This window comes from Sorex fumeus, unplaced genomic scaffold (assembly GCF_029834395.1).
Source record: "Sorex fumeus unplaced genomic scaffold, SorFum_2.1 ptg000063l, whole genome shotgun sequence".
Lineage (NCBI taxonomy): Eukaryota > Metazoa > Chordata > Mammalia > Eulipotyphla > Soricidae > Sorex > Sorex fumeus.
The window spans coordinates 84,536,744-84,562,094 of NW_026606120.1; the positions used below are offsets into that span (position 1 = coordinate 84,536,744).

Below are 25,351 nucleotides of genomic sequence, written 5' to 3' on the forward strand. Positions count from 1 at the left end.
TATAACTTCCTGCAAACCTCTAGCTGCACTGAACGTGTAAAATTTATGCTTCAGCATTTTAGGATGTCAACTTCAGTAGAAAGTTTATTTTAGAACCCCAAGGGAAACAAGGGTCTTTTATGCTTTTTTATATGCATTTTTATGTATTAATTTTTATAGCTGATAGGGATAGTACCTATGCAACAAGTGTCTAAACTTAAAAATAAAAGTAACTGCCCAAAATAAAATTATGCTACCATTATTTCTTTAAATCATAAATTTCAGAAGCACTGCTTTAGAAAGGTGAAAATGTAAGTATAGAGCTTCACATACAGACTACAGTTCAATATATTTCAGATACGAACATGAAGTGTGCAATTAATTATACATAAGTTTTATTTAAAGAAAAGCAAAATAAACACCACACCACAACATTTCAATTATAAAAATTAGGGAAAAAAAATCTCAACTGCTTCCATGGTTCTCCAGTTACCATTCAAATAATGAACGTTCCAAAGCAAAGCAAAGTGAAAAAGAGAGAAATACGGTAAGCAGACTACACAATACAATATAAATACGGTAAGCAGACTACACAATACAAATTCAAAATACTACTCTGTCTTCCTGTGTTCTCTGCCACCAGAGCGTGCTGTTCAGAGTCCCGCAATTATTATCTTCTTCCTCCTGCTCTTTAGTGAGCTCTACAAAAACCTAAGTGGAAGCAAAATACATGAATATAAAACTCTGCATAACAATCATCACAAGTCAACTAGATTTTTAAAAATGACGATGTGCCTACTGCAATCATCATAAATAATTTTAACTAGATAAAAAAATTAGTATGTGTCTAATTACATTAACACTTGAAATATCAAGGCATGCTACGGGTATCTAAACAGAACAATCTCCATTATCACGAGAGGCACATAGAGAATAAATTGTTTTTGATGAATATATTTCAGCAGGATTTTCATAAAGGTAGACAACTGTGATTTCAAAGATGCCAATAATAAATACCATTATGATAATCTATTTCCTTTACTAGAAAACTGAGATATTCACAATATAGAGATGAAGAACATATTTTTAAAATCATGCACTGTAGCACTGTCCTCCCGTTGTTCGTCGATTTTCTCGAGTGGACACCAGTAACGTCTCCGTTGTGAGACTTGTTGCTACTGTGTTTAAAAATAATCTGTAACAACCAATTTTTTTTTATGTTTCCTTCCTTCCCTGCCTAAATACTTTATTCCATTAAAGAATTTTTGAAAATTTAACTTTATGGTACCTGTTCCAAAGTTGCTTGAGAAAAACTATATTCTTCAATGGCAAAAGTATGTTTAGCTGTTAAAATATAAAAACAGTATTTCACTTATCAAATTCTTTAAAGAACAAAGGATAATAGCTACTATGTGATTTAAAATGTTGATTTTTTTTTAACTTTTTGGGTCATACTTGGCGATGCACAGGGGTCACTCCTGGCTCTGCACTCAGGAATTACTCCTGGCGGTGCTTGGGGGTCCGTATGGGATGGGATGCTGGAAGTCAAACCTGGGTGGGCTGTATGCAAGGCAAATGCACTACCCACTGTACTATCGCTCCAGCCCCTAAAATGTTTTTAATAGTAGTACTCCTACATTAAAAAGAAAGTTTGGGGCTGGAGCGATAGCACAGGGGGTAGGGCATTTGCCTTGCACGCGGACAACCTGGGTTCGATTCCCAGCATCCCATATGGTCCCCTGAGTACTGCCAGGGGTGATTCCTGAGTGCAGAGCCAGGAGTAACCTCTGTGCATTGCTGGGTGCGACCCAAAAAGCAAAAAAATAAAATAAAATAAGAAAGTTTTTAAAATGTTGTTGCCCAACAAATATTTTAATCTCAGCAATGAACTCATTGAAACTTGAAGCTGACAAAACATATTTTCCTCTTACTGGTTTCTTTTCCTTCCCACCCCCAAGTCCTCCACAGTTCTAATCACTTAGGTTTACTTACTAAAATGTTAAGATTTTATTCACCATAGTTTAGCTCCTATGATAAATTGAGTTCCAATTTCTAAACTTTGTAAATAAAAGTTCTTTTCGTCACTTGAAAGTCACCTTACAATGTTTTTCAAATATTAATTACCTTCTTCCAGTTTAGCAAAGGATTGTGAAAGGGACTGAACGTCTTCTTTAGGAATTTTATAAGCCAAGATGGAAGAAAAACTGAAAACAAAAAGAATGCATAAGAAACATTTTAAATCCACTATTCTTTTCTAAAGCTGAAGTTCAAAATTCAATTTCAGTAATTTGTGTTTCTATTTTAAAATAGATAAAAATAAAATGTTTTATAATATATAAAAATAATTTATAAATGTGTGTAAAGAAGTGTAAATTGCTTTAAAGCTTGCTATTTCTTTTTGTTGTTTTTTGTTTTTGTTTTTGGTTTTGACTTTTTGGGTCACACCCAGAGATGTTCAGGGGTTACTCCTGGCTCTGCAATCAGGAATCACTCCTGGCAGTACTGGGGGATCATACGAGATGCCAGGGATTGAACCTGGGTCGGCCGTCTGTAAGGCAAACACCCTACCCCCTGTATTATCCCTCCAGCCCCCAAGCTTGATGTTTCTATGTGTACTCTCATTGCTACTGAATAAGAATGTGACTATACATTCCATATTGGAAGAGCCAACACATATAAAACTTTTATATAAAATTTCAGCCATCAGATTACATTACTCCAAGATTAATAATATTACAGACTTTCCCCACTCTTTAATAAACTAGTTTTTTTTCCTATTTTACAATTCTATTTATTGAATCACTTTTTATGATGATTATGTTACAGAAAATAAAACTCAAATTTAAAAATCTTTACCTTTCCTGACGGCTTGCATTTGGGAAAATATATTGAATTTCTCTGTGAAGGCGGTCTATTTCGAGGTTTTCTATCCAGTCCTTTAATTTAATTTCCAAAAAGTAGCCTTTGCCAAATTTACTTTTCAGATGTTGGACTGTCCCGATACACCTATAGTAAAGGAAGGAAGTACCATGTAAAATTACTTACCAGTTTTAAAGATTTCTCACTTAAGGAATGAGTTAAACAAAATTTTTACTTGAATACTTTTAAATTTATAGGAACGTTGCAAAAATAATAGATGATATTCTGCTATCCCTTAGTTTCCTTAATATTTTCATCTCAGGGCAATTTGTGCCAATTAAAAAAGCAATACTGGCTTATTACCATTAACTTAACCATCAATGGAGTTCACTCATCTTTTTATAAAAGTCCTTTTTCTGTTTCAGGATCTATCCAAAATACCACAGTGTACTTGGTACCATGTCTCCATTAGTCCATGAGTTTCTTTCTCTTTCCTTCATTTTCATGACTCAGACAGTTCTGAAAACTGGTTGGGCTTTTGGCCAAATGTTCTCTTATTTAGGGTAGTCTGATGTGGTTTTTTTTTTTTTTTTGGAAACTAGGGAGTTTTATTGGTTACATATTGTGCTGCAGAGCCAACAGACAGCATTAGAGCTAGAGGATACATGCAGATAGGCAGCTTTAACTAGACACATGCACCCAAGGAACCCCGAGTCACGGCTCATGGTTTCACCCTGGTTTCCAGTGACAGGGTCCAGTCTCCTTGGTCCTGTGCTTGGGCCTCTGTATCTGTTAGTCTGATGTTTTTTCCTCCTGATTTGACTGATATTACACAGCTATTTTGTTTTGTTTTTCTGCTTGGGTGCCACACCCAGAGATGCTCAGGTCTTACTCATGGCTCTGCACTCAGGAATCACTGACACTATGGTGGGGGCCAAGGACCAAACCCAGGTTGTCTGCATGCAAGGCGAGTGTCTTATCCATTGTCCTATCTCACCAGCCCCCAGAAGATTACAAGTTTCTGAAGAAACACTAGGGTTGAGCACCTTTCTTATCACATTGTATCAGGCACTCCATGATACGCATAAAACACTGTTGAGCTGTCAGGTTTCTCTACTATGGCGTCACTCTCTTCCTCTTTCCAAACATCAGGAGAGACTTGCTAAGTTTGTTCTTAGGAGATGAGAATTAAGCTTTCTACTCCTTGAGGGAGTGCTACCTAATACATTATTTGGCATCTCTCAGTGAACAAGATTCACCTTCTCCCACAAGATCATTTAGTTATAAATGTATAAACATACTGATAGTTTGGGGTTAAAAATCCATCATAATGCTTAACAAGTTTTGTTTGTGGTTTGGGGGCCACACCAGGTGGTGCTCAGGGCTACTCCTGGCTCTGTGCTCAGAGATCACTCCTGCCAGGGCTCAGAGGACACTAGAGGGTGTGGAGGACCCAACCCAGGTCAGGCACATGTAAGGAAAATGCTCTGCCTGCTTTACTCTCTCTAACCCCAAAGCTCAACAACATTTTATTTATTTTCAACAATTTTTTTAAAATAACAATTCCAACCTGTTGAAGCCAATCCCAAATGCAAAAATTAGACTGCTGTTTTTTTTTTAAGAATAAAATGAACATATTCCCAATTGTATTGAAGACTAAATCATTTGAAAACTCAGTTAAAGGTTTTCAAACTTGGCAAAACTTTTATGAACATTTCAGTTCCTATGCATTACTATCAGTTTTTGAAATGCTACTCAAAATCCATCTCTCATATCTCCCACAGGGCATGTTCGTTACTGGGGCCTGTACCGTAACTGTCCAGCCACCATGATAGCCACTCGGTCACACACAGCCTCTGCCTCTTCCATATAGTGGGTGGTGAGAATAGCAGCACGCTTTTTGTTTTTAAAGGCAGTTCGGATCGCTCGCCTGCAAAATAAGGAAGAAAAGAATGCAGCTGAATGTTAATCAAAACTGCTGGGTCTCTTAAAAGCCAGCGATCTATGAAATTCATTAAAGAGTATCAAATTATCAATTGTTACGAGAGCCAAGCATATTATGATTTCTCTATTCTAATTTATTTTCCCTTTTCTTTGAAAACAAGCCAAATAGTAACTTCGTGATTTTTATATAATGCCGTTTAAGAAACAAATTTTAAAACTGATATTGATTCATGCTATAAAAATACGCCACAGAGATCTTTACAGCATACAGCCGAAGAGAAGGGCCATGTGGAGGGCGGGATCCACAGCTCCCGGAGGGGGGAAAAAAAAAAACAGGTTCCAAAAAGAGCCAAGATCATCGGGAAGTCCCAGATGGGGTAGGTACCACATCCCGCCTCCCCCAGATGGAACCCCGGTGACCAGAAGCCTCTACAAGCACAGCTCGAGTATGCGGGAACTAGGACTTTTCCTCAAATCTGCCGGGACTACAGCTCCCAGGTAACCTCTGATTCCGGAAGTCACACCCACAGCCCGCCCCCCAGTGCCATCTTTACAGCATACAGCCGAAGAGAAGGGCCACGTGGAGGGCGGGATCCACAGCTCCCGGAGGGAAAAAAAAAAAAAACAGGTTCCAAAAAGAGCCGAGAGAGCATTCAGCCAAAGAGAAGAACAACATGGAGGGCGGGATCCACAGATCCCGAAGGAAAAAAAAAAACAGTTTCCAAAAAGAGCCGAGATCATCGGGAAGTCCGAGATGGGGTAGGTACTGCATCCCGCCTCCCCCAGATGGAACCCCGGTGACCAGAAACCTCTACAAGCACAGCTCGAGTATGCAGGAACTAGGACTTTTCCTCAAAACCGCGCGGCCACTTATGCGGCCGCGCAACATCTCTCTATATGCTAAGTGATCCATGGGAAGTAAACCACCTAACGTTTCTCTCTGAAAATCAGAGTTAAGCTTTGAGCACAGCCACAGCCCCAGAAACACAAGGACTTAATGCATAACCCAGCAGCTTGGAGCAGAAAAGTGAACGGGCTATGTGTTAATCCAGGCCATCAAGTCTGCCAGAGGGGAAAGGGTGTTGGTCCCTTCAGCCCTCCTCCCTCTGGAAAGAAAGGTGGCGGCCACATGGGAGCCTTGTGGACAGCAGGTATGAGCTGGGGGTGTGGGGGCGACTAAAACCTCATGGGAAGGGGGGCGTTCCGGTCCGTCCTTCACGCCCTACCGAGGCCACCAGTTGCCCCCCATGAGCGGCTCTCCAGCACGGCCACAGCCCCAGAAGCACAAGGACTTAATGCAGAACCCAGCAGCTTGCAGCAGAAAAGTGAATGGGCTATGCGTTAATCCAGGCCATCAAGTCTGCCAGAGGGGAAAGGGTGTTGGTCCCTTCCGCCCTCCTCCCTCTGGAAAGAAAGGTGGCGGCCACATGGGAGCCTTGTGGACAGCAGGTATGAGCCGGGGGTGTGGGGGCGACTAAAACCTCATGGGAAGGGGGGCGTTCCGGTCCGTCCTTCACGCCCTACCGAGGCCACCAGTTGCCCCCCGCGAGCGGCTCTCCAGCACGGCCACATCCCCAGAAGCACAGGGACTTAATGCAGAACCCGGCAGCTTGGAGCAGAAAAGTGAAAGGACTATGCGTTAATCCAGGCCATCATATCTGTCCGGAGGGGAAAGGGTGTTGCCCCAGTCTCCTTCTCCTCTCTGGAAAGAAAGATGGCGGCCGCATGGGAGCCTTGTGGACAGCAGGTATGAGCCGGGGGTGTGGGGGCGACTAAAACCTCATGTGAAGGGGGGCGTTTCGGTCCGCCCTTCACGCCCTACCGAGGCCACCAATTGCCCCCCACTAGCGGCTCTCCAGCACGGCCACGACTCCAGAGCACAGAAACCAATTTCTTAACTATCTGACTTTCAGTATAAATACTTCCAGGGTCAATAAGTAAAATAGCAGAAATCCAAAACCAACATTTAATTCTTGAACCCAGCTATAGAAAGCAAATCACGTCACAATGCTTTTTCAGCTTGTCTGATTTGGGGGGGGGTAAACTCTAAATAATTGTGGTGAATCTTTTATTGAAACAATGAATCTAATCAAAGCAGATAGAGTGTTAACTAGAATTCATCTGCCCCACAGGGACTGGGAGGGGTGGGGGGTGGGGTTTTATTGGGGTTCTTCATGGTAAAAAAAAGTATTGGTAAAGGGAAATGTGTTTGATATTTGCATGACTGAGACCTAAACCTGAAAGCTTTGTAACCTTTCCCACGGTGATTCAATAAATAAATAAAAAAATAAATAAAAAAATAAACAAATAAATTAAAAAAAAAAAAAGAGCCGAGATCATCGGGAAGTCCCAGATGGGGTACGTAACGCATTCCGCCTCCCCCAGATGGAACCCCGGTGACCAGAAGCCTCTACAAGCACAGCTCGAGTATGTGGGAACTAGGACTTTTCCTCAAAACCGCACGGCCGCTCATGCAGCCGCGCAACATCTCTCTATATACAAAGTGATCAATGGGAAGTAAACCACCCAACGTTTCTCCCTGAAAATCAGAGTTAAGTTTGGAGCACGGCCACAGCCCCAGAAACACAAGGACTTAATGCAGAACCCAGCAGCTTGGAGCAGAAAAGTGAATGGACTATGCGTTAATCCAGGCCATCATGTCTGCCCGGAGGGGAAAGGGTGTTGCCCCATTCGCCCTCTCTTCTCTGGAAAGAAGGATGGCGGCCGCATGGGAGCCTTGTGGACAGCAGGTATGAGCCGGGGGTGTGGGGGCGACTAAAACCTCATGGGAAGGGGGGCGTTCCGGTCCATCCTTCACACCCTACCGAGGTCACCAGTTGCCCCCCACGAGCGGCTCTCCAGCACGGCCACAGCCCCAGAAGCACAAGGACTTAATGCAGAACCCAGCAGCTTGGAGCAGAAAAGTGAACAGACTATGCGTTAATCCAGGCCATCATGTCTGCCCGGAGGGGAAAGGGTATTGCCCCATTCTCCCTCTCCTCTCTGGAAAGAAAGATGGCGGCCACATGGGAGCCTTGTGGACAGCAGGTATGAGCCGGGGGTGTGGGGGCGACTAAAACCTCATGGGAAGGGGGGCGTTTTGGTCCGCCCTTCACGCCCTACCGAGGCCACCAGTTGCCCCCCATGAGCAGTTCTCCAGCACAGCCACAACTCCAGAGCACAGAAACCAATTTCTTAACTATCTGACCTTCAGTAGAAATACTTCCAGGGTCAATAAGTAAAATAGCAGAAATCTAAAACCAACATTTAATTCTTGAACCCAGCTGTAGAAAGCAAATCATGTCACAATGGTTTTTCAGCATGTCTGATTGGGGGGGGGGGGTAAACTCTAAATAATAGTGGTGAATCTTTTATTGAAACAATGAATCTAATCAAAGCAGATAGAGTGTAAACTAGAATTCATCTGCCTCACAGGGACTGGGAGGGGTGGGGGGTGGGGTTTTATTGGGGTTTTTCAATGGTAAAAAATAAGTATTGGTAAAGGGAAATGTGTTTGATATTTGCATGACTGAGACCTAAACCTGAAAGCTTTGTAACCTTTCCCACAGTGATTCAATAAATAAATAAATAAATAAATAAATATGCCACAGAATGAAAAATTGGGGGGTGGGCTCATTTTGTGGCCACACCTGATGGTGCTTATTTCTGGCTCTGGCTCACAGCGTATTCCTGGTTTCAGGTAACCACATGGAATACTGGGGGTTGAACTTGGGTTGGAACATGTGCGCTAAGCACTTTACCCACTGTACTATCTCTCCGGCCTTGGGGAAAACAAACTTTAAAAAACTTCCAGGGCCTGGTATAAGGCTCAGTGATACAGGACGTGACCCTAGGTCCTCAGTTTCACTCCCTGGAATCACATAGATAAAAAAAAAAGGAGAGAGAAAGAAAAAGAGGGGGAATAGAGAGAAAGGAAGAAAAGAAAAAGAAAAGCTTTAGACAAAAGTGTTCTGTGTTTTAGTAACTGCCTATGTATTCATTTTTATTCTGGAGTACATAAAAAATAACACTTCAGGAAAAATATGAAGTTTCAAAGTGTTTGAGGAAAATTGAAATTCAGTTTTAATTACCATGGGATTTTTAAATTAAAATGTCTATAAAACCAATGTAAAGCCATTAATTATCATTAAAAAGTGATTCTTTTTCTCTAAAGTATAATGCAACATAGAATGTATCTGATATATCTTTAATATCATACTCACCACATATGCTGTTTGGCTTTAGGATCCATACCTGTGGATGGTTCGTCTAGCAGAGTAACCTGAGGATTTCCCAGCATACTCAGAGCAAAACACAGCTGGACGGAAAGAAAACAGTGGGGAGAGAAGCAATACTCAGACTTCACTATCAGCATTCTACCAAGGCAGTAAGAGGCATTAAATCCTCAATGAAACAGACACTTATTTTTTTGTTTAACAGAAGTACCTTTCTCTTGATTCCTGCAGGAAGTTTCTTTATAGTTTTCTGAGAATGTTCTTTTAAATCTAGTGCATTTGTTATTCTGCAGGATTAAAAAAACACACACACACAAAATGAATGTACTGTGATGTATATAAATACCAAAAGTTTGTGATTTCTGACAGGGTTTTGTCTAGCACAGTCACTTGAAATTTACTATAATTAGACCTCCAATTTACACTGTTTGAAGCAAATAAATAACTTGATTTTTTTAAAAAGTTCACACTGCGAGTATGCAACTTCAAAGATTCAGCATGCCACCCCAGCCATCCGTTCATCCCAGCAACAACCCCACTAAGAAGGGAATTGTTAGTGAAAGAGCAATTTTATGTTCTACTGTGTTGTAATAATTTTATGTTCTGCTTTATGTTGTAATAAGCAACATAAAGTAAATAATTTTGTGCCTGCTAAGGGTACAGGCTTGGGATGGTGGGTGCTGGGTGTGAAACTAGGACATCAGTGGAAGAAAGGTCACTCTGGTGGTGGAATTGGTGCTGGCTGGGCAAGGAATCACTAAAACAACTGTAGAATTCCCACAACAACCGTATTATGGACAACTCTGTAAATCACATATTTAAATAAAGCTTGAAAAAAAGGGGCTCTCATGCATGCTGAAAATAGACTATAGACCGAACATGATTGCCACTCAATGGCTCTTTTGCAAACCACAGCACCCAAAAGGAGAGAAAAAACAAAAGGGAATGCCCTGCCACAGAGGTGGGGTGGGATGGGGGTGGAGTGGGGGGTAGGGGGGATACTGGGAGCACTGGAGGTGGAGAATGGGCATTGGTGGAGGGATGGGTATTCAATCACTGTATAACTGAAACCCAAGCACAAAAAATTGTTAAGTCTACAACTGTACCTCATGGTGTTTCACTAATAAAAATTAAAAAAATAAAAAATAAAAAAAGGGGCTCTCAACAGTAGAGAGAGAGTATGTGGGAAATTGTCTGCCATGGAGGCAGGGGGAGGATGGGAAAGGGGGTATAATGGGGAGATTGGTGGTGGGGAATGTGCACTGGTGGAGAGATGGGTGTTTGGACATTGTATGATTGTAACTCAAACATGAAAGTTTGGAACTGTATCTCACGGTGATTCAATAAAATAAAATTTAAAAAAAAAAGAACAGAACTTTAAAAAAAAAAGAAAAAAGGGGGCTCATGTTAATGTTAGTTTATAGTACTTAGAGATACATTCAAATAATGTTGTAATTAGAAATTTGAAATCGTCTTTTAATTTTCCTGGCTGTTCCAATTTTGTAAAGAATAGAGGAAAAAAGGAATCACCATTTTCGATGAAAATGATATGCCACAGAAATACCTGTTGTTAACAAATTAAAAATGTAACATGGAAACCGTTCTCCAGATGTGCAAACAACGTCCTGAGTCTTACCGAGGTATGACTTCTTTCATGTCACTTGCACTCATTCCTTTCACAGCCCCATAAATCTCAAAGTGTTCTTGCAACGTAAGATCTGGCCACAGTGGATTGATCTGGGGACAGTATCCCATACACTTCGTGGGCTCGTCTTCATCAGCAGCATCTAAAGAATAACCTCCTAGAAACACCTACGGAAATACAAATCCAATTCCAATAAGTATTTTAGGCTTAATCTATATTGTGGGGAAAAAAAAGGCAAGTAGATGATTTCAGATTCTCTCCTACGTCAAGCATCATAACTGGGCAGTGTCTATACTATTAGTCTATACTCACTTAATTCTAATCATCATATAATATAGACTAATCATCATTAGTCTATTCTAAAGAAAGAGATACACAGTCATAGCAGAATCTAGTGATTTGGCCAGAAAGGGGGATAAGAAAGACAAGGCTGAGGAGAGAGCAGGCCCCAATTTTTAATGAGAATTATCAAGAAGGCCTCACTGGAAAGTAGCATTTGAGACAGGCGGTAAGTAGATTTAGTTATTTGGGGTTTTATGAGGTGAGAAATAGGGAACCTGAGGAAAAGTTAAGGCAAAATACACAACGCAAAGCATGTGTCTGGCTGGTTCTCAGGAAGGTGATGATCTTACTGGGATTGAAGCAAACATGGCAAGAGAGGGGCAGGAAGCAGGTGGTACCAGAACAGGCTTCTTTAGTGGTGGAAGATAAGCTTATGAAAATGCTTTGATGACAGGGGTCAGACTAGCTCCAGCACCTCCATAAGTTCATACACACTGCCTTCCATGGAGCCAGTGAAAAAATCACCCTCATACACAGTAATTATAAAAGTATACTTACATAGATCCCTCTCAGAGAGCCCAGCAAGCTACTGAGAGTATCCCGCCCGCACAGCAGAGCCTGGCAAGCTCCCCATGGTATATTCTATATGCCAAAAACAGTAACAAGTCTCACGATGGAGACGTTACTGGTGCCCACTCAAGCAAATTGATGAACAATGGAGGACAGTAGTGCTACTTATATGGATGCTTGCATATGCTGCTGAAAATCTAACCATGTGCCTCATTTTCACAGATAACCCAAGTAACCATACTTTGATCAAACAGCATTAAAACGCTAACACTAAAAACGTTTAAGCAGAATTCCAACAGGTACAGCCCGCCCCCAAGGGCCTGGGTTCCTCTCTGGGCACGCGCAGCTAGAAACAGCCCCGAGACAGCCGGTTTTCAACCCCTGAGCCGCGTGGGACGGGCACAGAGGCCCAGCTCTGGGCAACAAAGCTGAACGGCTCCAATTCCAACAGGTACAGCCCGCCCCCAAGGGCCTGGGTTTCTCTCTGGGCACGCGCAGCTAGAAACAGCCCCGAGACAGCCGGTTTTCAACCCCTGAGCAGCGTGGGACGGGCACAGAGGCCCAGCTCTGGGCAACAAAGCTGAACGGCTCCAATTCCAACAGGTACAGCCCGCCCCCAAGGGCCTGGGTTTCTCTCTGGGCACGCGCAGCTAGAAACAGCCCCGAGACAGCCGGTTTTCAACCCCTGAGCCGCGTGGGACGGGCACAGAGGCCCAGCTCTGGGCAACAAAGCTGAACGGCTCCAATTCCAACAGGTACAGCCCGCCCCCAAGGGCCTGGGTTTCTCTCTGGGCACGCGCAGCTAGAAACAGCCCCGAGACAGCCGGTTTTCAACACCTGAGCCGCGTGGGACGGGCACAGAGGCCCAGCTCTGGGCAACAAAGCTGAACGGCTCCAATTCCAACAGGGCCTGGGTTTCTCTCTGAGCACGCGCAGCTAGAAACAGCCCCGAGACAGCCGGTTTTCAACCCCTGAGCCGCGTGGGACGGGCACAGAGGCCCAGCTCTGGGCAACAAAGCTGAACGGCTCCAATTCCAACAGGTACAGCCCACCCCCAAGGGCCTGGGTTCCTCTCTGGGCACGCGCAGCTAGAAACAGCCCCGAGACAGCCGGTTTTCAACCCCTGAGCCGCGTGGGACGGGCACAGAGGCCCAGCTCTGGGCAACAAAGCTGAACGGCTCCAATTCCAACAGGTACAGCCCACCCCCAAGGGCCTGGGTTCCTCTCTGGGCACGCGCAGCTAGAAACAGCCCCGAGACAGCCGGTTTTCAACCCCTGAGCCGCGTGGGACGGGCACAGAGGCCCAGCTCTGGGCAACAAAGCTGAACGGCTCCAATTCCAACAGGGCCTGGGTTTCTCTCTGAGCACGCGCAGCTAGAAACAGCCCCGAGACAGCCGGTTTTCAACCCCTGAGCCGCGTGGGACGGGCACAGAGGCCCAGCTCTGGGCAACAAAGCTGAACGGCTCCAATTCCAACAGGTACAGCCCACCCCCAAGGGCCTGGGTTCCTCTCTGGGCACGCGCAGCTAGAAACAGCCCCGAGACAGCCGGTTTTCAACCCCTGAGCCGCGTGGGACGGGCACAGAGGCCCAGCTCTGGGCAACAAAGCTGAACGGCTCCAATTCCAACAGGTACAGCCCACCCCCAAGGGCCTGGGTTCCTCTCTGGGCACGCGCAGCTAGAAACAGCCCCGAGACAGCCGGTTTTCAACCCCTGAGCCGCGTGGGACGGGCACAGAGGCCCAGCTCTGGGCAACAAAGCTGAACGGCTCCAATTCCAACAGGTACAGCCCACCCCCAAGGGCCTGGGTTCCTCTCTGGGCACGCGCAGCTAGAAACAGCCCCGAGACAGCCGGTTTTCAACCCCTGAGCCGCGTGGGACGGGCACAGAGGCCCAGCTCTGGGCAACAAAGCTGAACGGCTCCAATTCCAACAGGTACAGCCCGCCCCCAAGGGCCTGGGTTTCTCTCTGGGCACGCGCAGCTAGAAACAGCCCCGAGACAGCCGGTTTTCAACCCCTGAGCCGCGTGGGACGGGCACAGAGGCCCAGCTCTGGGCAACAAAGCTGAACGGCTCCAATTCCAACAGGTACAGCCCACCCCCAAGGGCCTGGGTTCCTCTCTGGGCACGCGCAGCTAGAAACAGCCCCGAGACAGCCGGTTTTCAACCCCTGAGCCGCGTGGGACGGGCACAGAGGCCCAGCTCTGGGCAACAAAGCTGAACGGCTCCAATTCCAACAGGGCCTGGGTTTCTCTCTGAGCACGCGCAGCTAGAAACAGCCCCGAGACAGCCGGTTTTCAACCCCTGAGCCGCGTGGGACGGGCACAGAGGCCCAGCTCTGGGCAACAAAGCTGAACGGCTCCAATTCCAACAGGTACAGCCCACCCCCAAGGGCCTGGGTTCCTCTCTGGGCACGCGCAGCTAGAAACAGCCCCGAGACAGCCGGTTTTCAACCCCTGAGCCGCGTGGGACGGGCACAGAGGCCCAGCTCTGGGCAACAAAGCTGAACGGCTCCAATTCCAACAGGTACAGCCCACCCCCAAGGGCCTGGGTTCCTCTCTGGGCACGCGCAGCTAGAAACAGCCCCGAGACAGCCGGTTTTCAACCCCTGAGCCGCGTGGGACGGGCACAGAGGCCCAGCTCTGGGCAACAAAGCTGAACGGCTCCAATTCCAAACAGGAGACATTCTCAACTCCTCGCCCAGTGCCAGGGACTCTTTCCGGAGCCGCGGCCGCTAACGCGGCCGTGAAATATTTTCCCACTACATATGCCATAAGAACCATAAGCTAACTTCTTAGATGGAAACTTCTCTATTTTAGCTCAGCCACTAGAAATACAGTTGCCAATAACTCATAAGCCTATCTTAACTCACACTGCATATCAAGCAGAATAGTAACACTGAATGTGAAGGACTAAACCACACCTCTCACAATGGTAAAGCAACGCAAAAGCCCACCAAACATTCATATTGAAGAGTCTAGCCCAGATGACACCAACAGTACTGTAGTGTTAGACAACCTCTCTGACAAGGAATTCAGAAGGGAGCTACTTAGGATGCTTAGGGAATTAAAAGAAACAATGGAAAGCAATGCCAATAGAAGACAAGAGGATCTGAAGGCAGAAATGAGGAAAATGCAATCAGAAATGTCAGACCTGAAAAATCTCGTAGGCGAATTGAAAAGCTCAGTGGAAGGCCTCAGCAGCAGAGTAACAGCGGCTGAGAACAGAATCAGTGAGCTCGAAGATGAAGTTCAGAGACTCTCCCGAAAAGAGCAGAAAATGGAAAAGAGACTCACAATTCGGGAACAGATGGCAAGAGAAGATCGTGATGAAGCCAAGAGGGGTAACATAAGAATTATTGGAGTCCCAGAGGGACAGGAAGAAAACCTCGATGAAGAAGAAACTGTCAAAGACATCATTGCTACAACATTTCCAGAGCTGAAGAAAACTTGTGACCACATTCAGGAGGCCCGAAGGGTACCAGCTAGAAGAAATCCGAATAAAAATACCCCAAGACACATTCTGATCAAAATGACCAAAACCTTAGACAGAGACAAAATTCTGAAAGCAGCAAGATCGAAGAAAGAAATCTCTTACAAAGGAGCATCCTTAAAATTCACAGCTGATTTTTCTGATGAAACCCTCATGGCCCGAAAACAGTGGTGGGACATAGTAAAAAAACTCAATGAAATAAATGCCTCCCCCAAAATACTTTTCCCAGCAAGACTCTCATTCATAATAGAAGGAACAACACACAGTTTCACAGACAAACAACAGCTCAGGAACTTCATAGACTCAAAACCATGGTTACAAGAACAACTAAATGGGCTACTTTAAGGCAAGAAAGGCCCCTCAAATACACCGAATTTTAACAGAACAATGGGACAAAATCCCATAACAATAATCTCTCTCAATGTCAATGGGCTAAACGCACCAATTAAAAGACATAGAGTGGCAGGATGGATTAGAAAATTGAACCCAACATTCTGCTGCCTGCAAGAAACGCATCTCAATAGTCAAAGCAAACACAGACTCAGAGTCAAAGGCTGGAAAACAATCCTACAGGCAAACAGCTCCCATAAAAAAGCTGGGGTAGCCATCCTTATATCAGACCACATTGATTTCAGAGTGAGGAAGGTCATAAGAGACAGTGAAGGCCATTACTTATTGATCAGAGGATCTGTACAACAGGAAGAACTTACAATAATAAATGTATATGCACCTAATGAGAGACCAGCAAAGTACTTAAAACAACTACTCATAGATTTGGAAAAAGACATCAATAGCAACACAATACTAGTGGGAGACTTCAACACTGCTTTGTCACCTCTTGATAGATCAACCAGACTCAAGCTTAGCAAGGACATACTTCATTTGAGGGAAACAATGGAAGAAAGGGACTTAGTAGATATATACAGGACACTTCATCCACAAAAAGCTGAATACACATTCTTCTCAAGCGTACATGGAACATTCTCCAAGATAGACCACATGCTGAGCCACAAAACATGCCTCCATAAAATTAAGAAGGTAGAGATTGTATCAACAATCTTCTCAGACCATAATGCGCTGAAATTAGAAGTAAATCACACACAAAAACAGAAAACTAAATCAAACACCTGGAAATTAAACAGTGCACTATTGAACAACGAGTGGATTAGACAGGAAATCAAAGAGGAAATCAAAAGATTCCTAGAAACGAATGAAAATGAGAACACGAGTTACCAGAACTTATGGGACACAGCAAAGGCTGTGTTAAGAGGAAAGTTTATAGCTCTACAAGCATTCCTCAGGAAGGAGGAGCGAGCACACATAAGTAACCTAACCTCACAGCTTAAGAGCTTGGAGAAGGACCAAAAAAAGGAGCACAACCCGAACAGGAGAAAGGAAATAATAAAACTCAGAGCAGAGATTAACGAGATGGAAACCCAAAAAACAATCCGAAAGATCAATGAAACCAAGAGCTGGTTCTTTGAGAAAATTAACAAGATCGATAAGCCTCTAGCAAAACTCACAAAGAAAGGGAGAGAGAAAACCCTAATAAACCGAATCAGAAATGAAAAGGGGGTCATTACAACAGAAACCACAGAAATTCAGAGGATCCTCAGGGAGTACTTTGAGAAGCTTTATGCCACGGAACATCAAAACCTCGAGGAAATGGATAAATTCCTAGACTCCTACAGACTCCCAAGGCTGAACCAAGAAGACCTGGAATACCTGAACAGACCTATCACCATCAAGGAAATTGAAATGGTAATAAAAAGTCTCCCCAAGCACAAAAGTCCTGGCCCGGATGGATTCACTAGTGAATTCTTCCAAATCTTTAAAGAGGACTTACTCCCAATGCTCTTTAAGCTTTTCCACGAAATTGAAATATCAAAAACACTTCCAAACAGTTTCTACGAAGCAAATATCACACTGATACCAAAAGCAGACAGAGATACCACAAAGAAAGAGAATTACAGGCCGATATCCCTGATGAACACAGATGCAAAGATCCTCAACAAACTACTAGCAAATAGAATCCAACTACTCATCAAAAAGATCATACACCATGACCAAGTAGGATTCATCCCAGGGATGCAAGGATGGTTCAACATTCGGAAATCAATCAACATAATCCACCATATCAACAAAAGAAAAGATAAAAAGCATATGATCATATCAATAGATGCAGAGAAAGCATTTGATAAGATCCAGCACCCCTTTATGATGAAAACCCTAGCCAAAATGGGTATAGAGGGGACCTTCCTCAACATAATTAAAGCCATCTACCACAAGCCTACAGCAAGCATCATCCTCAATGGGGAAAAACTGAGAGCCTTCCCTCTAAGATCAGGGACGAGACAGGGATGCCCACTCTCTCCACTGCTGTTCAATATAGTACTGGAAGTACTTGCAATAGCGATTAGGCAGGAAAAAGATATTAAGGGCATTCAGGTAGGAAAGGAAGAAATCAAGCTCTCACTATTCGCAGATGATATGATACTCTACTTAGAGAACCCAATAACTTCCACCAAAAAACTCTTAGAAACAATAGACTCGTATAGTAAAGTTGCAGGTTATAAAATCAATACCCAAAAGTCCATGGCTTTCCTATACGCAAACAGTGAGAGAGAAGAAAGCAACATGAAAAAAACAATCCCATTCACAATTGTGCCCCAGAAAATCAAGTACCTAGGAATCAGCTTAACTAAGGAAGTAAAGGACCTGTACAAAGAAAACTACAAAACGCTACTTCAGGAAATAAAAGAGGACATGAGGAAATGGAAAGATATCCCCTGCTCATGGGTCGGGAGACTTAACATTGTCAAAATGGCAATACTACCGAAAGCATTGTATAAATTCAATGCAATCCCTATAAGGATACCCATGACATTCTTCAAAGAAATGGAGCAAACACTCTTGAAATTTATATGGAACAATAAACCCCCACGAATAGCTAAAGCAATTCTTGGGAAAAAGAAAATGGGAGGAATCAACCTCCCGAACTTCAAACTGTACTACAAAGCAGTAATAATTAAAACAGCATGGTACTGGAACAAAGGCAGAACTGCAGACCAATGGAACAGGGTTGAATACACTGACATCTCTCCTCAATCATATGCTCATCTAATCTTTGATAAAGGTGCAAGTAATGTGAAGTGGAGTAAAGAAAGCCTCTTTAATAAATTGTGTTGGCATCACTGGACGGCTACATGCAAAAAAATAGGCTCAGAACTCTGCCTAACACCATGTACAAAAGTAAGATCAAAATGGATTAAAGACCTCAACATCAGACCAGAAACCATAAGGTACATTGAAGATAAAGTTGGCAAAACCCTCCATGACATTGAAGCTAATGGTATCTTCAAAGATGCCACGCCACTGGCCGAGCAAGTGAAAACAGAGATAGATAAATGGGACTATCTTAAACTAAGAAGCTTCTGCACCTCCAAAGAAACAGTGACCAAAATACAAAGACAGTCTACAGAATGGGAAAGGATATTCACCGAATACACATCTGACAAGGGGTTGATATCCAGGATATACAAAATACTGGTTAAACTCCACAAGAAGAAAACATCCAACCCCATCCAAAAATGGGGCAATGAAATGAACAGAAACTTTCTCAAAGAAGAAATCCGAATGGCAAAAAAGCACATGAGAAAATGCTCTACATCATTAATCATCAGGGAGATGCAGATCAAAACCACAATGAGATACCATCTCACACCTCAGAGACTGGCCCACATTCAAAAGAACAAAAGCAACCGATGCTGGCGTGGATGTGGCGAGAAAGGGACACTCCTTCACTGTTGGTGGGAATGTCCACTGGTTCAGCCCTTCTGGAAAACAGTATGGACGATTCTCAAAAAATTAGAAATTGAGCTCCCATTTGACCCAGCAATACCACTCCTGGGAATATATCCCAGAGAGGCAAAAATGTATAGTCGAAGTGACATCTGCACTTGTTTGTTCATTGCAGCACTCTTTACAATAGCCAGAAACTGGAAGAAACCTGAATGCCCAAGAACAGATGACTGGTTAAAGAAACTTTGGTACATCTACACAATGGAGTACTATGTAGCTCTTAGAAAAGATGAAGTCATGAAATTTACATACAAGTGGTACAATATGGAAAGTATCATGCTAAGCGAAATGAGTCAGAAAGAGAGGGATAGACATAGAAAGATTGCATTCATCTGGGGGATATAAAGTAACAAAGTATGAGATTAATACCCAAGAATAGCTGAGATCAGCACCAGGAGGATTACTCCATAACTTAGAGGCCAGCCGGGTATCCTAGAGGAAAGGGCTATTCAGATAGAGAAGGGAGCACCAAATAAAGGATGTTTGGAGGATCCTCCCAGGAGGGGAGATGCATGTCGAAAGTAGACTATGGACTGAACATGTTTGCCACTCAATGCCTCTTTTGCAGACCACAACACCCAAACGGAGAGAGAGAACACAGGGGATTGCCCTGCCACAGAGACGGGGGGATGGGGGGATGGGGGTGGGAGGGATATTATCCATGGTGGTGGAAAATGGGCACTGGTGGAGGGATGGGTATCTGATCATTGTATAATTGAAACCAAAGCACAAAAAATTGTAAATCTACAACTTTAAAAAAAATAAAATAAAATAAAATAAAGGGGAAAAAAAAAAAAAAAAAAAAAAAAAAAAAAAAAAAAAAAAAAAAAAAACGTTTAAGCATCAAAAGCCCAATGGTTCATAATACATTTATTTTAATTAAAAACATAAATTATAGTTAATCTATCCCACACCCCTGCACATGATACCTGGCCTGAAGTTGGTTGGATATCACCAACCAGAATGTTGATCATTGTGCTTTTGCCTGCACCGTTTGGACCCAATAGCCCCAAGATCTCTCCTGAAAGAGTAGAAAGGGGAAAAAATCATCATATAATAAGTTGCACTGAAAATTAATCTTTTGGAAGTGATTTTTAAAAAAATAATAATTAAACACTAGCCTTTTTTCACACAGAAAGAGACGTATTTAGTAGCCACTTTCTTCACTTTTCTCGTAAGAAAATCTTTCTTGTCATCAAACTCTTTATGTAAATTGTTGACCATAATGGCAGGTTTCTAGTAAGGAAATAAAACAAAGAATTATAAGGTAGATACCTATCATAAAATAATAGGCTACATAAAAGTCATAATCATAATAACTAATTTGAAAGTAAAGGGTATCATATACATTCACTTATGACTGAAGTAGTGGCTTATTTAAAAGCCGAGAATGGGGTGGTGGGGTGGGAGGGCTACTCGGATCATTGCTGGTGGAGAATGGGCACTGGTGGAGGGATGGGTACTCAATCATTGTATAACTGAAACTCAAGCATGAAAGCTTGTAAGTCTACAACTGTACCTCATGGTGTTTCACCAATAAAAAAATAAAATAAAATAAATGGAAAAAAATAAAAGTAAGTGGTCAAAGCAAGTGGAAACAAACATAAACAAATGGGACTATGTTAAACCAAGAAGCTTCAGCACGTCAAAAGAAACGGTGACCAAAATACAGAGAGAACCCATGGAATGAGAAAAATTATTTACCAAATAATGATCAGATAAGGGTAATATCCAGGATATACAAGACATTAGTAGAATTGTACAAGAAAAAAAAACTCCAACCCCATCAAAAAATGGGGAGAATAAACAGAATCTTCCTCAAAAAAGAAATACAAATGGCCAAAAGGCACACGAAAAAATGTTTTACATCACTAATCATCATGGAGATGAAAATCAAACCAAAAATGAGATATAATCTCACACTACAGAGATTGGCACACATCAAAAAGAACAAGAACAACCAGTGTTGGCACAGATGTGGGGAGAAAGGGACTATCATTGCTGGTGGGAATGCTGACTGGTCAAGCCTTTTTGGAAAACAATATGGGCATTCCTTCAAGAACTAGAAATTGAGCTTCCATATTACCCTGCAATCCCACTTCTAGGAATATATCCTGGAGCTGCTAAAAAAGCAAAGTAGAAATGACATCTACACCTGTTTGTTCATTGGAAACAACCCGAGTGCCCGAATACAGATGACTGGTTAAAGAAACTATGGTACCTGTACACAATAGAATACTAGGAAAGATGAAGTCATGAAATTTGCTTATGAGTGGATGGTCATGGAGAGAGTATCATGCTAAGTGAAACGAGTCAGAAAGAGACAGACATAGGATGACTGCACTTATTTGTGGAATATAAAGTGACATAATATGAGACTGACATCCAAGGATAGTAGACACAAGGGCCAGGAAGATTCCATGGTTGGAAAACTGCCTCATGAGCTGGGGGAGAAGGCAGCTGGGATAGAGAAGGGATCACTTAAGTCAATGATGGTTGGAGGGATCCCTCTGAATGGGGAACGTGTGCTGAAAGTAGATAAAGGACCAAACATGATGACCTCGCAGTATCTGTATTGCAAACCATAATGCCCAAAGGTAGAGAGAGAGTAAGAGGAAAATTGTCTGCCATAGAGAAAGGAAGAGGGGTGGAATGAGTGGGGAGGGATACTGGGGACATTGGTGGTGGGAAATGTGCACTGGTGGAGGGATGGGTGTTCCATCATTGTATGACTGAAACTCAAACACGAATGCTTTGAAATTGTATCTCATGATAATTTAATAAAAAGAAAAAAAAGCAAGTGGTCAAAAAAGGGGCTAGGGTGGAGAGAGAGCAGAGGGGGCAGGCTGCTTGCCTTCCACCCAGCCAACCTGGTTTGAATCCTCAGCACTGAGATGGTCCCCGATCACTACGAGAATTGATTCTTGAGTGCAGAACCATGACCCAAAAGCCAAAACCAAAAAATAAAAGTGAACTAAAATGATTTTTTTCCAAAGAAATTTTTTAATTGATTTATCTTAGAAAATGGTGTTGACTTGAGCCAGCCCGAGTGGCGGCGGTGGCGGCGGCGGCGGCGGCAGCAGTGGCTGGACCGCCGCGCCGGGAGCAGCGGCGCGGAGGCAGCGCGAGGCGCGGGGCGACGCTGGCCGCGGGCACCAGGTGACAGCGTGAGAGGTACTGGCATTTGACACATTTGCACCATGCGTGAATATAAGCTTGTGGTTCTCGGCTCAGGAGGCGTAGGAAAATCTGCTCTGACTGTACAGTTTGTTCAAGGAATTTTTGTTGAAAAATATGATCCTACGATAGAAGACTCTTATAGAAAGCAAGTTGAAGTAGATGCACAACAATGTATGCTTGAAATCTTGGATACTGCAGGAACGGAACAATTTACAGCAATGAGGGATTTGTACATGAAAAATGGACAAGGCTTTGCATTAGTGTATTCCATCACAGCACAGTCTACATTTAATGATTTACAAGATCTGAGAGAACAGATTCTTCGAGTTAAAGACACTGATGACGTTCCAATGATTCTGGTTGGTAATAAGTGTGACTTGGAAGATGAAAGAGTTGTAGGAAAGGAACAAGGTCAAAATCTAGCAATACAATGGAACAACTGTGCATTCTTAGAGTCCTCTGCAAAATCAAAAATAAATGTTAATGAGATCTTTTATGACCTAGTGCGGCAAATTAACAGAAAAACTCCAGTGCCTGGGAAGGCCCGCAAAAAGTCCTCCTGTCAGTTGCTTTAATACACGAAATGCATTGTAGCTCTGAGCCAGGTCTGAAGAACTGTTGCCCAATTCAACAGTGCCAGCATTCCAACTTTATTAAACCTACCAACATCTTACATGGACTTTCCTGTGGTGGTACCCTTTAAGAGGCGGATCTACATCTGTTTGCACATTCTAATCACTTTCCAGTATCACAAGAGAGATTTTTACTTATATAATAGTCCTAGAGTATGCAACTGGTCAAACCAGAGGCTACAATCCAGTATTACTGCTAAGAGACATTTTTCATCCAACGATGTTGTACATGTCTGAAAATGGTGTACTGTATACTTTAACATGCCCCATACTTTGTATTGGAGAGTACAATAATGTAAATCCTAAAAGCACCACTATTTTAGCATAATAAAAGAAAGTCCAAAGAGCTCCTATATAGACTACTCCAGATAACTTTGCTTCTTTGATACTTGTAGCTTATTGTAATTTTTTTTAAGAAATTCAAGGTCATTATCATTGTATTGTACAAATAAGCGCTTTGATTAACACAGCTATATAGTTTTTTTAATTTTTAAAAAACCTGTGGAGACAGTGATCTTGTCTTTAAAATATGATAGTCCTTTCAGTATAATGTCTTAGATTAAAGACGTTGCCTTTAATATCTGTTGGGAAGGAAATGTCCAGACTTTTCAAATCTCTTATTATATGTTTCCTTTTTTTGTTTACATAGGGAACAATGTTTGTAGTTGTGTGTACAGTGGGGGTCTACAACAAGAAGTGTATATTTTCAAACAGTTTTTTAATGATTTGACAATTTTTGTAAATCATTTTCAGGCTTCTGCAGCTGTAGATTCTCACTGTGAATCCCTTGCTTGCTCACGCATAAGTGTATTTGCAATACTAAATATACAGGTTTAGTACTTTTGCCTGTTAGTGATTGTTTCACATGTGTAACGTTTTGGTTGAGATGTTAAATGGTGGAAGAGTACTGTGGATGTGAATGTGGGAAGTAATTTTAATCATGTGTAATTGGTTACAAGGCCTAAGTTGCAGTATCTATTGCTGTTTTATTTAACAATGCCTTGTTGCTTTGTATGCATTAACGTTTGGGTGTAAAGATTGTGTGTCTATCCAACAGGGAGCCACAGTATTTAAATTGACCAACCTAATGTTACAACTACTTGGAGGTGGCCAAATGTAAACTAAAAGCCTTAATTAAAGTGGTGCAATTTTGTATAACTTAGCATCAGTAGTTCAATAAATTTGGATTGCCATGCAAAAAAAAAAAAGAAAAGAAAATGGTGTTGACTTAACACCTGTACATTTGTTTATTTTGTATTTCATTTAATGAGCACCGCAGCCCAAGTCTCATCTTCCTTCACTTCAGAATGGCCCACTAACCATTCTGCTCAATCGCGTGGGGACTGTCCACTTTACACATTTAATGAGACAGTACTCTCTGAATTACCTCTTCACAGCACTGGCAACTCATCAGCTCTTTCACCTTTAGTCTTTCTGCTTTGACATCTTCATCTTCATCTTCATTGATTGGAGGATCTGGAAACTTCCTAGTTTTGGGTTTTGTTGATAGGGCCCTAAGAGACAATAATTGTTTTCAAACAATCAAGAGTTTCAAACAATTAAGATCGGAAGAAATGTAAGCACCATACAGAGAAAAGACTGAAAATATGTCAAATATGGGATCTAGAGTTTGAGAGGCAAACGTGAGAGCTGTTTTTGATTCATTGACACCGTTTAGATACATAATCTAAAACTATTCCTTTATTCGAGTATCTTTTTAAAATTTTACTAATTTTTTAAATTGAATCACAGTGAGATACACAATAACAAAGTTGTCCATGAATGGGTTTCAGACATACAATGTTCCAACACCTGTCCCTTCACCATTGTACATTTTCCTATCATCAATGTCCCCAGTTTCCCTCCTGTGCTCTCTCTCTCCTTCTCTCTCTCTCTCTTTCTCTCTCTCTCCCTCTTCTCTCCCCCTCTTTATCCCCGGCCCTTTCTCTGTCCCTCTGTCTCTGACTTTCTCCTTCCTTCTATCCCTCTCTATTTCCTCCTGGCCATTATGCTTTGCAATACAGATACTGAAAGGTTATCAGGTATATCCCTTTACGGACTTTCAACACTCAGTTCTAGTCCAGAGTGACCATTTCCAGCTATTACAGTGGACCCTCCTCTAGCCTAATTGCTCTTCGCCCTACTCCCACCCCAACCCTGCATACTGTGGCAAGCCTCCAATCAATTCAACCATATTTTTATGACCAGTTTATATCAGGCAGCATTTTCACGCAAAGATATCAAGATTTTTTAAAAAAAAATATTAATCATTCCCTCAAGGAACGTACAGCCTGGGTGTGAATAAACTTCCCCAAGCAGAGCAGATGCAAAAGGGCAAAGAGAGAAACTCTGGGCTGTGAAAGGAAGAAGACACAGGAAGGAAATGGAGATAGAGATAAACAAAGCTCCAAAATAACGCTGATGGGTCTGGCTTTGGAGAAATGTGACCCTCTGACCCCAGAAAGGGCCCGTGAATAGCCCAAAGGGAAAGATACAAAGTGAGAAAGGAAACTGACTGAGCAATATCCCTAACTAGACGAAATCAATGAAGATTTTGAACAGCTGCAGATGTTCTGGGAGTAGGAAAAGTCAAAGTTGATGGAAGATGTGGATAACTGTGTAAAAATGTATAATTTACAATAGTTTGTTTTCTGAGATGGCAAGGTCTTCTAC

General features: G+C 42.6%; 2 protein-coding genes across 2 annotated transcripts in view; one reads left to right on the top strand and one right to left on the bottom strand.

Annotated features, from left to right (window-relative positions):
• Positions 1–240: 240 nt before the first annotated feature.
• Positions 241–25,351, bottom strand: part of ABCA5 (ATP binding cassette subfamily A member 5) — a 95,988-nt gene continuing 70,877 nt past the window's right edge. The window contains exons 29-39 of the mRNA XM_056126967.1: positions 24,066–24,192; positions 19,988–20,102; positions 19,796–19,887; positions 10,654–10,829; positions 9,229–9,304; positions 9,006–9,100; positions 4,649–4,768; positions 2,836–2,985; positions 2,104–2,183; positions 1,268–1,323; positions 241–690 (exon numbers count right to left, since the gene is read on the bottom strand). Coding sequence (XP_055982942.1) covers positions 583–690; positions 1,268–1,323; positions 2,104–2,183; positions 2,836–2,985; positions 4,649–4,768; positions 9,006–9,100; positions 9,229–9,304; positions 10,654–10,829; positions 19,796–19,887; positions 19,988–20,102; positions 24,066–24,192 — 1,195 coding nt within the window. The 3' untranslated portion in view covers positions 241–582. The remainder of the gene's footprint in view (positions 691–1,267; positions 1,324–2,103; positions 2,184–2,835; positions 2,986–4,648; positions 4,769–9,005; positions 9,101–9,228; positions 9,305–10,653; positions 10,830–19,795; positions 19,888–19,987; positions 20,103–24,065; positions 24,193–25,351) is intronic.
• Positions 21,925–23,029, top strand: LOC130035337 (ras-related protein Rap-1b-like). Its single transcript, XM_056126969.1, has one exon. The coding sequence runs from the start codon at positions 22,067–22,069 to the stop codon at positions 22,619–22,621; it is 555 nt and encodes a 184-aa protein (XP_055982944.1). The 5' UTR covers positions 21,925–22,066; the 3' UTR covers positions 22,622–23,029.